The 12,408-nt window shown below is 39.1% G+C and overlaps 1 protein-coding gene across 2 annotated transcripts in view; it reads left to right on the top strand.

The window, feature by feature from the left end:
* Positions 1 to 9,040: 9,040 nt before the first annotated feature.
* grm7 (glutamate metabotropic receptor 7) overlaps positions 9,041 to 12,408 on the top strand; it is a 153,138-nt gene continuing 149,770 nt past the window's right edge. Inside the window, exon 1 of one of the 2 annotated variants that reach the window (XM_077575950.1) lies at positions 9,041 to 10,314. In XM_077575950.1, coding sequence (XP_077432076.1) covers positions 9,811 to 10,314 — 504 coding nt within the window. In that variant the 5' untranslated portion in view covers positions 9,041 to 9,810. The remainder of the gene's footprint in view (positions 10,315 to 12,408) is intronic. The other variant, XM_077575941.1, reaches the window with a different exon arrangement.

Consider the following 12,408-nt stretch of genomic DNA (forward strand, 5'->3'; position numbering starts at 1 on the left):
TTCTCTCCCCCCCCCCCCCCCCGCCTCAACGAGCGGCCAAATCTGCTGACGTAGATGAATAAAATCATAGCCTAATTTATTTGATTGTTGCAGAGCAGATGGAGCGCAATGAGACGCAGGGGTTGTGCAAGTAGCTGACCTTCACGTTGTTAATGCAACATTGGCCCCGCATTGATCTAACATTAACACCTCACCTCGCAGCGCGCAAAAAAATATGCGCGACTCCAAACAGGTTGGAGCTCGGTATGCTTTCCAACAAATCAACTGGACGTGCAATTACCTTCTGCTGTGGAGTTATTTTGTTCCCGCGGATCCGACGGGCCTTTCATTGGAGTCAGGGAATTAAACGGGTTTCCGGGTTAATTAATTTGACAGACAGACCCCATTGTGGCCAACGTCAGCCTAAAAGGAAAGCGTATTGCTTCTTGTCCTGAAGCTTGACTTTTTATTGTTCCTTTGCTTGTTGTTCACTCTGTGCCGGTTCAGTAATTGACTGGAAGAAGGCTGTATTGAGCAGACGTGTTATTGAATGCTTGAAACAAAAGCCCTGGACTCTCATAGGAAACCATTGTCTATCTGGTGCCGGATATATTGAATTGTTTTGCACCTGCGGCATATGGAAACCGTCTTTTTTGTGGTTTCGTTTATGTTTTCATGTCTATATTGGATAGAAAGACTACACCCTCTCTCCACATGCCCGTGTTTCCTCGCTAATTCTTTACATACAGAAGCGTGGAACTGCCAATGTGGGGTAAAAATTTTTGACTGGCGAGTAAGTTCAAACGTAATTATGAGTACGCAGTGTTGGCAAAATCAAAACGGTGTTTTGGTACGTACCGAAACTTCAGCAAAAGTTTTGGTTCAAAACAGGTCTGTATCAGTGACCGTTCCATTTTGCATTCCATACGCCCCAAATAGTTTCGAAATGTCACAGTTGTTTCAGCAAATGAACTGTTCTACTGTTTGAACGAGATATTTTACAACTGGCCACCCGATGTCGCTGTGGGGAGATGTTTCGAACGTTTCGAAATAGGGCTGTGCAATTAATCGGAATTCAATTACAATTTCAATTTTTACACTCTACAATTACAAAATTGGCATTAATGGTAAACAAAAATTATTATTAATGCTGATTTTGAGTTGTTAAAATATATATATTTGCAATTAATTAATTTAATAAATCTTGTTTGGTCCAAAAGGAACTTGCATAATTATAGTGTTTCAAAGAAATGTATTTGTCTTCATATTTTTTTACATGTTTAAACATTTTCATGTTTTGTACCAAAAGACAAATGATTGTCCTAAACCTGATTGCAATTACAACATATTACTAAATATTACAAATATTAATAATTACATTACACAGTATTACAAAATTAATCACGATTAATATTTTCTTCATAATCGAGCAGCCCTATTCCAAAAGATCGATTATTTTTCCGAATCAGTTGCTCCAAATGATTTGATCGTTTCAGTGTTCCATTTCTTCCATCCCTACAAGTACGTTCAAACATATTTAAATACGTTTGAATGTATTCGTAAGTACGTTCAAACTAGAGGGTGACACAGGAGTGGATTTTCATTCCCGTCCCATCCCACTCCCACAGAAAAAAAGCCCGTTCAGTCCCAGTCTCGGACCACAGTAAAAAAAAAAAAATAAAAATCCTCTCCCGTCCTGGTCAGAATGACTCCCACTCCCGTACAGCTCCCATTATGAAAACCAGCTACATAAAAAAAAAAAAAGAAAGAAAGAAAAAAAAAAACACTGTCTGCTCCCATGAACTTTTTATCCTGTCCCATCTGAATCTCAAAATTATGGGTCAAGTTGACTCCAGGGACCCATTGGATTCCCCAAAAATCGACAGTACTCGACAATACATTCAAACATTCTCGCAAATACGTTCGAACATACTTGTAGGCTAAATGCTACGTATTCGGCATTATAAGGAAAAAAAATGCTGAACCTAAATTATGCGCTGCAAACATAATAAATCAGTTATGAAAAAACAATGTTTTTTACATAATTTTTGAACAGATAATGAGGGCCAAATGCTTATAAAATAAACTTGTTTTTTTCCCCACTAAGTAAGTAACACCCAGTGGCATTATGGGAAAATGCTATGTTTGTAGCATTTAGCCTACAAGCAGAAGTGGCAAATCCAGGTCCAGAAAGTAAAAACCCTGCCACAGTTTGGCTTTAGCCCCAATTGCTAGCCAGCTAGCTCCCTAGCAGGTAAACGAGCACCATAGGAGCTAGCTAGCTAGTGTTAGAAGACCATCTTTGTCTTCCGCGTGTTCGTTGTTTTTCGGGTAGAGAGAATGTTGATTTTCTGAATACAGACTGGAAATCGGTGAACAGGTCCTTCGAAGGATTTATTTTACAGAATATCCCGGACACAAGCGAGTTTACAGACAAATGGCTGCATTCTTCTCGCAAGTGTCACACTTACAACCTTTTTATACTATCTTGAAGGGGCGGTTCCAAACAGCCCGCCTGGAGTTCACCGGACATGAGATAAGACTTTAAACACATCATTGATTACATTGTTGTGGAAATTGATGAGATCCCAGTCATGACGATAAGATTTTAAACACATAATTGATTACAGACACTTGGCAGAAATCACTCACAAAGACACATCCACAGATAAAAGTTCTACTGAGGAAATAAATAAATTAAAACAGTTATGACTAAATCTGGGCGGGGCTAAAGACAAAATGTGGCAGGGTTTTTACTTTCTGGACCTGGATTTGCCACCTCTGCTTACATTGAAACGTATTTGTGAGTATGTTTGAGCTTATTTGCAAATATGTTTACATTTGAAAGTATTTAAATATATTCGAACGTACTTGCAAATACATTTGAACGTACACGCCAGTCAAAAATGTTTAAGCTACATTGGCACTTTCCCGCTTGGGTAATTACATGAAGAAAGTGAAATAGAACTCTTTTGAGTGGCCACATGTTTTGCGGAGAGGCAAGAGACGGACACAAGATCCAATCCGAGGTGTAATCTTGCTTTAAATCAGAGAAGCTCCCCTGGGCAAAAGCCCGTCTTCCTGAGGTTAGTCAGTGGAATTAAATCATGGCGGGGGCCCCATTTTTCAAACGTAACCTTTCAGCTGACAGTGGAAGTGGGAGACGGGGGGGCTGGAGAGTCCGAGCGTTGAAATGAGTGCTGTGCATTGCGACACCAGTTTCTGTGGCTGTCACTTGCGGAGGCGCTCGCCGCTTTCCCCCGGCCCGCCTGTCTCGGCGCGCTCGCATTAGACGAGGCCATCTGCCTCCTTCGCCTCTCACGACTCTTCTTCCCACACTTTCTCCCCGCGTGTGTCATGAATCCTGACTCAGTGGGCGCGACGCGCACCCCCAACCCACATTAGCATGCTCGGCGTTAGCATACTTGCATGATTTGCCTGTTGTAAGATATTCAAGAAGCTAATGGAGATAAATACACTGCATGACAGGATTAAGATTGAATTAGACTCTATTCAACTTAATTAATTAGAAATGTGGCCATCCAAGCTTGTAATGTCAATAGGACATGCGTGTTTCAATTAGTGCTACATTGCCTTTTCTAATCTTTTAATTGAAAAGAAATGAATGAGATCAACATGTTTTTAAAACGGGCTCCAATGTCATTTTTTTTTTTTTTTTTAACCAAACAGAAACTCTGATCAAGCAAATGATTTATCCGACAATCCTTTGAATGTTTCCCATTTGTTTTCAACAAATGTAGCCTTGCAGATTGCTGCATAAAATGCTGCAGTCACTTTGCAAGTTGAGGTACCACTCAAACAAATTTTATATATTTTTTTTTCTTTAATGTTACCTAAAAAGTTTAAAATGCAATTAAAGAACTGAAAAGCAAAGTCACATTCTGTGACTGAATCTCTCTCTTACAATTTGCTGGTTGTGGATAAATCAGTTCTCTCAGGTTACGTGTAATGGAGATGCTGAAATTTTCCCGACTTGGCTTTAGTTTTTGAGATATTACGTATTTTATTTTGAAAAAAAAGTGCTTAAAAATATATCTAAGTTATGACACTGGTATTCTCTTTGTCTTTTAAAACATGTCCATACAGCATTCCTTCATTTATATGCAAATCATGTTTCACTCCACAACCATGTAACAATTCAGAAAATTAGCTAATGTTAGCAGTAAACAAATGCAAAAATACAGTTGGTGACGTCAAAGCACAAACACTGCTTTTAGCTCATTCACTGCCATTGACGGCTATTGACGTCGAAAATTCATTTTTAACTATTTCTATTAATTTAACATTTTTTCCACTTTTGTTAACAAAATTATTAAAACCTAGAAAAAACATTTTTATTGTACATTTAGAACAGTTATAAAATGTATGATTCATTGTGAGTTAACTATTAAAGTCATGCGATTAATTACAATGAAAGATTTTAATTGCCTGACGCGATTTATAAAAAGAAAAGAAAAGATTAATAAAAATTAGGAGTGTCAAGCGATTAACATTTTTAATCGTGATTAGTTGCATGACTTCACGAGTTAACTCACGATTAATCACAGATTTTATATCTGTTGTTTTTTTTGGGTTGTTCTAAATGTACAATAAAAATATATAGGTTTTCATACTCTTGGTAACAAAAGTGGATTTTTTTTTTTTTAACTTATAGAAATAGTTAAAATGAATATTTGACGTCTATAACCGCCAATGGCAGTGAATGAGTTAGTATCGTTCAAAGTACAATTTGGCCATTTATTATCAATCATTTAATTGTGAAAAGATACTGAACTTGTGGAATTGTCACAGTGACATTGAACAAGCCTGGCAAGATATGCACGTACTTGAAAGCAGTTCAAAGCAACATCATGTTAGTCCTGTTTTGATTGGCTTGTTCCATGTGGAAGACTTGGCCGCGCGCTTCTCGTTTTGTTTTTGGAATTCGTAAATCCATAAAAAAAATATATCGAGACGACATGGCAGTCCGCAAAGCTTTTGTTTCAATTCGAGGTTGTCAAGTCATTTCATTAACTCATTCACTGCCATCGACGGCTATAGACGTTAAAAATTAATTTTGACTATTTCTATTAGTTAATTTTTTTTCTCCCACTTTTGTTAACAAGAGTATGAAAATCTCTAAAAAAAAAAAAATATTGTACATTTAGAACAGATATAAAATTTGTGATTAATCGAGAGTTAACTAGTGAAGTCATGCGATTAATTATGATAAAAAAAAATTAATCGCCTGACGCCCCAAATTTTTTATAATGTTTTCTTCTTCTTTTTTTATTCATTCACTACCATTGACGGCTATAAACGTCAAAAATTCATTTCAATGATTTCTATTCGTTTAACATTTTTTTTCCACTTTTGTTAACAAGAGTATGAAAACCTAGACATGTTTTTATTGTACATTTAGAACAGATATAAAATTTGTGATTAACTAAGTGAGTTAACTAGTGAAGTCATGTGATTTATTACAATTAAAAATTTTAATTGCCTGTCGCCCCTATTAAAAAAAAAAAAGAAGAATTTATGGCAGTGAATTAGTTAATTAATTGGCAACCAAGCCACTGTCATATTAATCAACGCTAACAATTTGGATTATGGATCAATTGTTTGGAGAAAATTGCTAAATCCTCTGATTTCAGTCTTTCAACAGTGAACATTCTCTGACTTTTTATTTTTTATTTGTTTTAGTCCTACATTAAAGCCCACTGATTATATTTGTGTTTATGACATTTGCAGACATCTGCTTTTACTTTGGAAACCTTGCTGATCAACATTTTTTCCCATTTCCTGAGACCAAAGCGGTAACTGTTTAGAATCAGTTTAGTGGTGGTTGACTCAAATTGAGATGCAAATTGGTCGTTAAAAACGAATGCCAAATCAAAATGTTGAGTGAAAATGATTCATGGCGCATTGTCGCGTGTACTATAGCGTGTACTAGTCGCAGGAACGACACTTAATTTACATGGGAATGATTAGCCGGCTAATGAACATTCAATTAAACTGTTAAGTAATTAGTCAATAAAGCCCTTCTAGGCGGTGTATCAACACCATTATTGTTACTTTGCTGATTTGACGCCACCCTATCATAAAGCGAGTTTGCAAACTTGGACCCTTCTCCTAGGTTAGCTTAGCGCTAGCTAGCCGCAACGACAGGCACAACATGGATGGACGACACAGATGGATTGAAAACGTTTGCAAAAGTGAATGTGGGTTCTGCTGTTGTCCAGTGTACTGCAAGCGATCCTTAAAACAAGTTATTTACAAAATAATAAAATAACATTTTTAATTGCTCTCTTATCGGCCAATGCAGATATGCTTCAAAATACAAAAGCGATAATCGGTCTATCTCTATTCTTAATTGTGTATGAACAAAACTGGATGACTAGTTTAACAATTAACTCATTCACTGCCATAAATTCATTTGAACTATTTTTATTAGTTTAACATTTTTCTCCACTTTTGTTAACAAGAGTATGGAAACCTAAAAAAAATTTTTATTGTACATTTACAATGGCTATAAAATTTGTGATTAATCGTGAGTTAACTAGTGAAGTCATGCAATTAATTACAATTAAACATTTTAATCGCCTGACGCCCCTAATTTTTGATAATCTTTTCTTTAAAAAAAAATATTTTCTTTAAAAAATTTACTAATGAAATAACGTGATTAATTACAATTAATAGTTTTAATCGCCTGACGCCCCAAATTTTTTTCAATTAATTATTTTTAATTTTAATCTTTTTTTTTCTTTTTTTAATCTTTTCTTTAAAAAACTAATTTAACTCGTGAAGTCATGCGATTAATTACAATAAAAAAATAATAATCGCCTGACGCCACTAATATTTAATAATCATTTAATTTTTTTTGTTTTTTTAAGAAAAAAAAAGTAAAAAAAGAAAGGGAAAGATTATTAACTCTTTGACTGCCAGGCGTTTTCAGAAACGGGATGTCGCCAGTGCCAGCCGATTTAAGCATTTTGACTGATCTTTCAAGGTCCACAGAAAATGTTGTGTTTAGACTATGGAAACACACATACTACCAAATGAAAGATTGGACTCTCATCTTTCATCAGACAAAAAAAGTTTGTTTCTACCTTATTCCGTTCTTCAGTAATCAACAATAGAAAATGGTTAGTTTCACCGAAATGCTCTGTTTTGAAACAAAAAGCGGAGAAAAAGAGCTTTTTGTGAAACGATGTTATTTCATGCACTCTAGTGAATTGTACACTTCTTTTTGTCCATGAATGATGCCACAAACACCTAAATAGTGCTTTACTTCTATAAAATGCTTTCACCAACAATGAAAAAGTGTTTTTTGGTTGCAAAATACGTTTGTTTCCTTTCAACAGTGTAACAATTTGACAAAACAATTTCGCAAACTATTTACAAATGTGTGCAACTGTGGTACTATTTACAATTATGTGGATGTTTCAAATACAGTTTTTCTTTTTGTAATGCTCACATGCGTGCAAGGAGACGCAGCAGGATTTGCACAACAGATTAGTTTCACTTGCGATGGCTCCTTTCGCGTGCAGACGTTACACTTTCTTGACGGCCTTTTTTTCCGGGGAATAGCAAGTAGCAGACTGTACCCACTCCTCCGATGAATATGCATTGGACTCGGGGCACTCTTCGTCGTCCGATTGAACGTCCGCCTGAGCGTGCTCGGTTGTGCTCCGCGTTTTCCGGTGTTAGCATTGCTAGCTGGTGAACCTTTATGACGTCGTCATAGCCGCCGCGTCAACGCTTGCAACTTCAGACTCAACCTCGGAGTCACCATCATCATCATCGATGATGATCATCGTCGTCATCAATGTGCTCTTTAGCGTTGGTCGATGCCTTTCGTCTTTGAAAAAAATTCCCGAGCGTGAGCTGCTTGCAACCGGTCGCCATGTTCTCTTCCCTTCCCCAGCCATTGTCCCCTCTAGCTCCGCCTCACGTCTTCTACTGACGCCTACCCAATCTTATCAAAAGAGAGTCATTGCTGCCATCTAGGGGCCAAAAATAGTCATTAGGCTAACTAGATCTGCTTGAAACTTTCACAGCAGCTGGCCAAGGCTTTCCTCCACCCGTTTCAATTTTTTTTTTTTTAAATTGGATGACGTCTTTTAACGTCATTGGCGGCCCTCCGTAGGTTTTTACTTGACGTCTTTTAACGTCCATGGCAGTCAAAGAGTTAAAAATTAGGAGCGTCGGGTGATTAAAATTTGTAATCGTAATTAATCGCATGACTTCACTAGTTAACTCGCGATTAATCACAAATTTTATATCTGTTCTAAATGTACAATCATTTTTTTTTTTATAGGTTTTCATACTCTTGTTAACAAAAGTGGAAAAAAATGTTAAACTAACAGAAATAGTTCAAATGAATTTTTGACATCTATAGCCACAAATTTACTACAGATATATCATTGATGATGGATCTATGCTAGCTACATATAGTGGCAAGCAGAATATTGCTCTTCTATTAGATGGCAGAAGGTACATAAATAAATTGCGATTATTACATTTGATATAAGTTCAATTAAAAGGCCCACATTGATTTCACACCGAAATCGAGATGAGTTTGTCATTATTCCAATATTTTTGCTTGGTGGTTTCTTGCCTCAATAATGCTTGGGAAACACTTCTGAAATAGACCCTAGCAACAAAGGCTTTGGATTTGCCGTCTACTTTGAATAACAGTTACTTTTTAGAATGCACCGGCTGCCTCTGCCAAGAAACTCCCTGACTAATGCTTGCGCATGAAATTGCTGGGAAATCGGTCAGGTTTGTAAAATCACCATCTGTGCACTTTTCAGTGAGGACGGCGTTTTTTGAGGGGCTTCTCACTCCTAAAGCTGTGCTTAATTCCTTCCACTGTGCGTTTGTGTGCGGAGGATGAATCAGGGATGTCTTGTGAAAAATGCGTTGCCGTGGAGACCAGGCTGGACCCCCTCCAAACGCCAAACACCCCCCCCCCTCCCCCGCTCCTATTTTTTAAAGGTACACCGTAATGAATGGAAAAGTAGTGGAGGGGATGCAGGCAAGCCCCCTCATTGTCATCACGATGTCAGCATCAAATGGACTTTGCGTGCTAGCGTGGCAATAAAAGAGGGCGGGGCAAGTGCGGAGCGCGATTGCATGTCGGGAGGAGCAATTATTCAGCTCGTCGTCTTGTTTGCTTACTTCCGAAAAACCGTGAAGTGACAGGCTACACTCGCCGTTCGAATCGCCAAGTGACGTCCTCCGCGGGAAAGGGAAAAACAAAAAAAAAACTGCGCGAGGCTGCCTGTGACTCATTCGCGACCGGTTGCAGCGACGGACGAAAAGCTTTAATTAGCTGCGTTTTTCTTTTCCCGCCGCTCAGTGGACGTCGCGAGCGCGCACTCGTCTTTTCTTTCTTTTTTTTTTTCTTCCTTCTCTCCCCTCCCTCGGCTGTCTGGAGCCAGTGGGAAGCAGAGGAGATGATGCACCTCCGTGCACGAGTTGCTCCACAACAAGAATGTCACCGACTTCTGCCGGAGCTCAGCTTCAAGTATTGACCGCATCTGCTGCTCTTCCCCGCCTGCGTTGACTTGTTTTTTTATTTTTTTTATTTCGCGAGATCGTATTCTGCATTGAAGTGAATTTGCGCGAGAGGCTTCGCCATTCAACAAGCTGGCGGCGAGGAGGCGATGGGCGCAGCGAGCCTCGTGCACGGACCGCGTCTTGCTTGCAGTCTTGCCCAGCTTGTTGAATCTCCTCGGCGGTGACGAGCGAGCCGACGATGGCTTCGCCTTGAGCAACTTGTCGTGATCTCAGCCTTCAATCTTGTCGATTTGCGAAAGTTCAAACATGGCTCGTCGCCTTCTGCTGGCCGAGCTGGGCTGCGCGTGGAGGTTGCTTTGCCTCCTGCGGACCGCGCTGGATGTGGCGCTGGCTCAGGAGACCTACGCGCCGCATTCCATTCGGACCGAGGGCCACCTGACCCTCGGCGGACTTTTCCCGGTGCACGCCAGGGGGGTGGACGGCGCGCCGTGCGGGGACCTGAAGAAGGAGAACGGCATCCAGCGGCTCGAAGCGATGATGTACGCTCTGGACCAGATCAACCAGGACGAGCAACTCTTGCCCAACATCACCCTGGGAGCTCGGGTTCTGGACACTTGTTCGAGGGATACGTACGCGCTGGAGCAGTCTCTAACTTTCGTGCAGGCCCTCATCACCAAGGACACGTCGGATGTGAGGTGCACCAACGGGGAGCCGCCGGTTTTCGTCAAGCCTGAAAAAGTGGTGGGAGTCATCGGAGCCTCGGCGAGCTCGGTATCGATCATGGTTGCCAACATCCTACGCCTCTTCCAGGCAAGTGCAGAATACACGTTTGCTTGCATGGAAACCGCCTTTTACGACCTTTCACGAAGACGGAGAACGTTGGAAATAGATAATAAACAAAACAAAGTATAGCCCGCTCAGGGGCGATTCTAGACTCCCTGGGGGCCCAAAGCAAGACTGACCATTGAACCCCCCCATGAACAAAACGAAACAGGAAAATAGCTAAACAAAGATGTTTTATTATTAAATACTATTTAGAATATATATATTATTTGGCCTAATTTATTTAGCTTGGCATTGCCAGTAGGGATGTAACGATTCACTCATGCCCGGGTTCGATTGGATCTTTGATTTTCAGTTCCCGATTTTGATTCGATTCGATATTTTAAATCTTTTGAATTTATTCTATTTTATTTATTTATTTATTCATTTCTTTATTTATTTTTACAAAATGAATGACTCCTTTTATAACCAAAATATGTTTTTAACATCTGCATTATGTCCTAACAGTAACTTTTTGTAAATTTACTTAATTTATTTGTAAATCAATGCATATTTTAAGCAGTTTAAATCAATTTTCCATGTATTACATCCCTTCTTGTGAGCAAAAACTTGACATATCAATTCAGAAAAAGCAGCAATTTGCCAAATAGTCACCAATAGAGCGAGAAAAACCTCAACATTGTCTTATGATGAAATTTATCTTGAATTTATCTACTACTGAGTTACAAGGCGCACACGGTATGTTATATTCGGTTTATCCATTAAATGTTTGAGTCAAAGAGATAATTGTAAACATCATACGTGTAAGCTCGTGTATGATGTCACAACAGTTTATGCTAGTTACCAGTTATGGTTGGGTTGGGGTTGTTGATACTGACTTTCACTCAGGTTGGCTGCTAGCTACCAGCTAAAAACAGTGAGTACTGAGTAAGGGGCCCTGTGTGGAGGATTCCCAGAGTGATGTCGTTCCTGTGGGCCCCCCTTCAGCTTTGGGCCCAATGCTCGGGTTGCCTGCCCTGTTGTGGCATATCTGATGATTTAAAGTCACCCACCGCCCTAATGAGGACAAGCGGTATACAAAATGGATGGTTGGATAATTTCTCTGCTGACTCACCAATGTGGCGCAGCACGGCAGTTGGGAATCACTGGTTGAAAACATCAAAGTGTGGGAGAGACACACTTGAAAAAGATTCATCTGGCTTGATGTTCGTTGTGATTTGTTTTCTCGTCTCTGGTGGTTTTGATTGGGGGGGAAAAAAATTGCGGCTTCCAGGGCTGCACAATTAATTGCATTTTAATCACGAGTACAATTTTGGCTGCCACGATTAAATCAATTTGATTGTCTGCAACATTTAGATTTAAAATGCAGACTGGGCTGCAGGTCTAATCAAGCACTTCCTCAGCCGACCACCAGGGGGCGAACACTTGGTTAAGCTGGCTGGTTAAAGCTGCCTAAATACCAAACTAAGTACAACAAAAATTTGAAATGAGGATCATCATGATAAATGTGATTGATTTGTCATTTATGATTTATTTACATTTCAACCACTTTTTTTTTTACATATTGTTTTTTGAAAAGTAGTACAATAAAAAACAACATGTTTTTCCTAATGTTATGAACAAAATGTGATTAATGACAGCAACAGGCTCACGATTACAGAGTACGGATACCTCTAGTACGATCAAATTTCATTTCAAACAATGACAAAACATTGTGAACCAAGACCTTTCTTTCTGACGCAGATGGTGATGATTCACCCATGTGTTAAACTGCTCCAATTAAAGCTGTCAAAACGAATTGATTAATATATAAATGCATAAATATGTTCGATAGTGTCAGCCATAGCTCCAACGACTGCCACGGGAGACTTGGTCGAGTTCAATTTTTTTTTTGCCACCAGCTGGTATTGGCAGCCTCCATGAGTACCCGATACCTTTTTTTTTCCAGGAGAGCTCAGTATTGTTCATTCGATTTGACATCATCATTGCTCTCCTTTTTTTTTAAAAACAAATAAATTAAAAAAATTTTAATAAATGTTTTTTTTTTTTTAAATATATATACATATTTTTGTATGTGGGTGTGTATGTGCGTGTGCGTGTGCGTGCGTGCGTGCGTGTGTG

Source organism: Vanacampus margaritifer, chromosome 1 (assembly GCF_051991255.1).
Source record: "Vanacampus margaritifer isolate UIUO_Vmar chromosome 1, RoL_Vmar_1.0, whole genome shotgun sequence".
Classification (NCBI taxonomy): Eukaryota; Metazoa; Chordata; class Actinopteri; order Syngnathiformes; family Syngnathidae; genus Vanacampus; species Vanacampus margaritifer.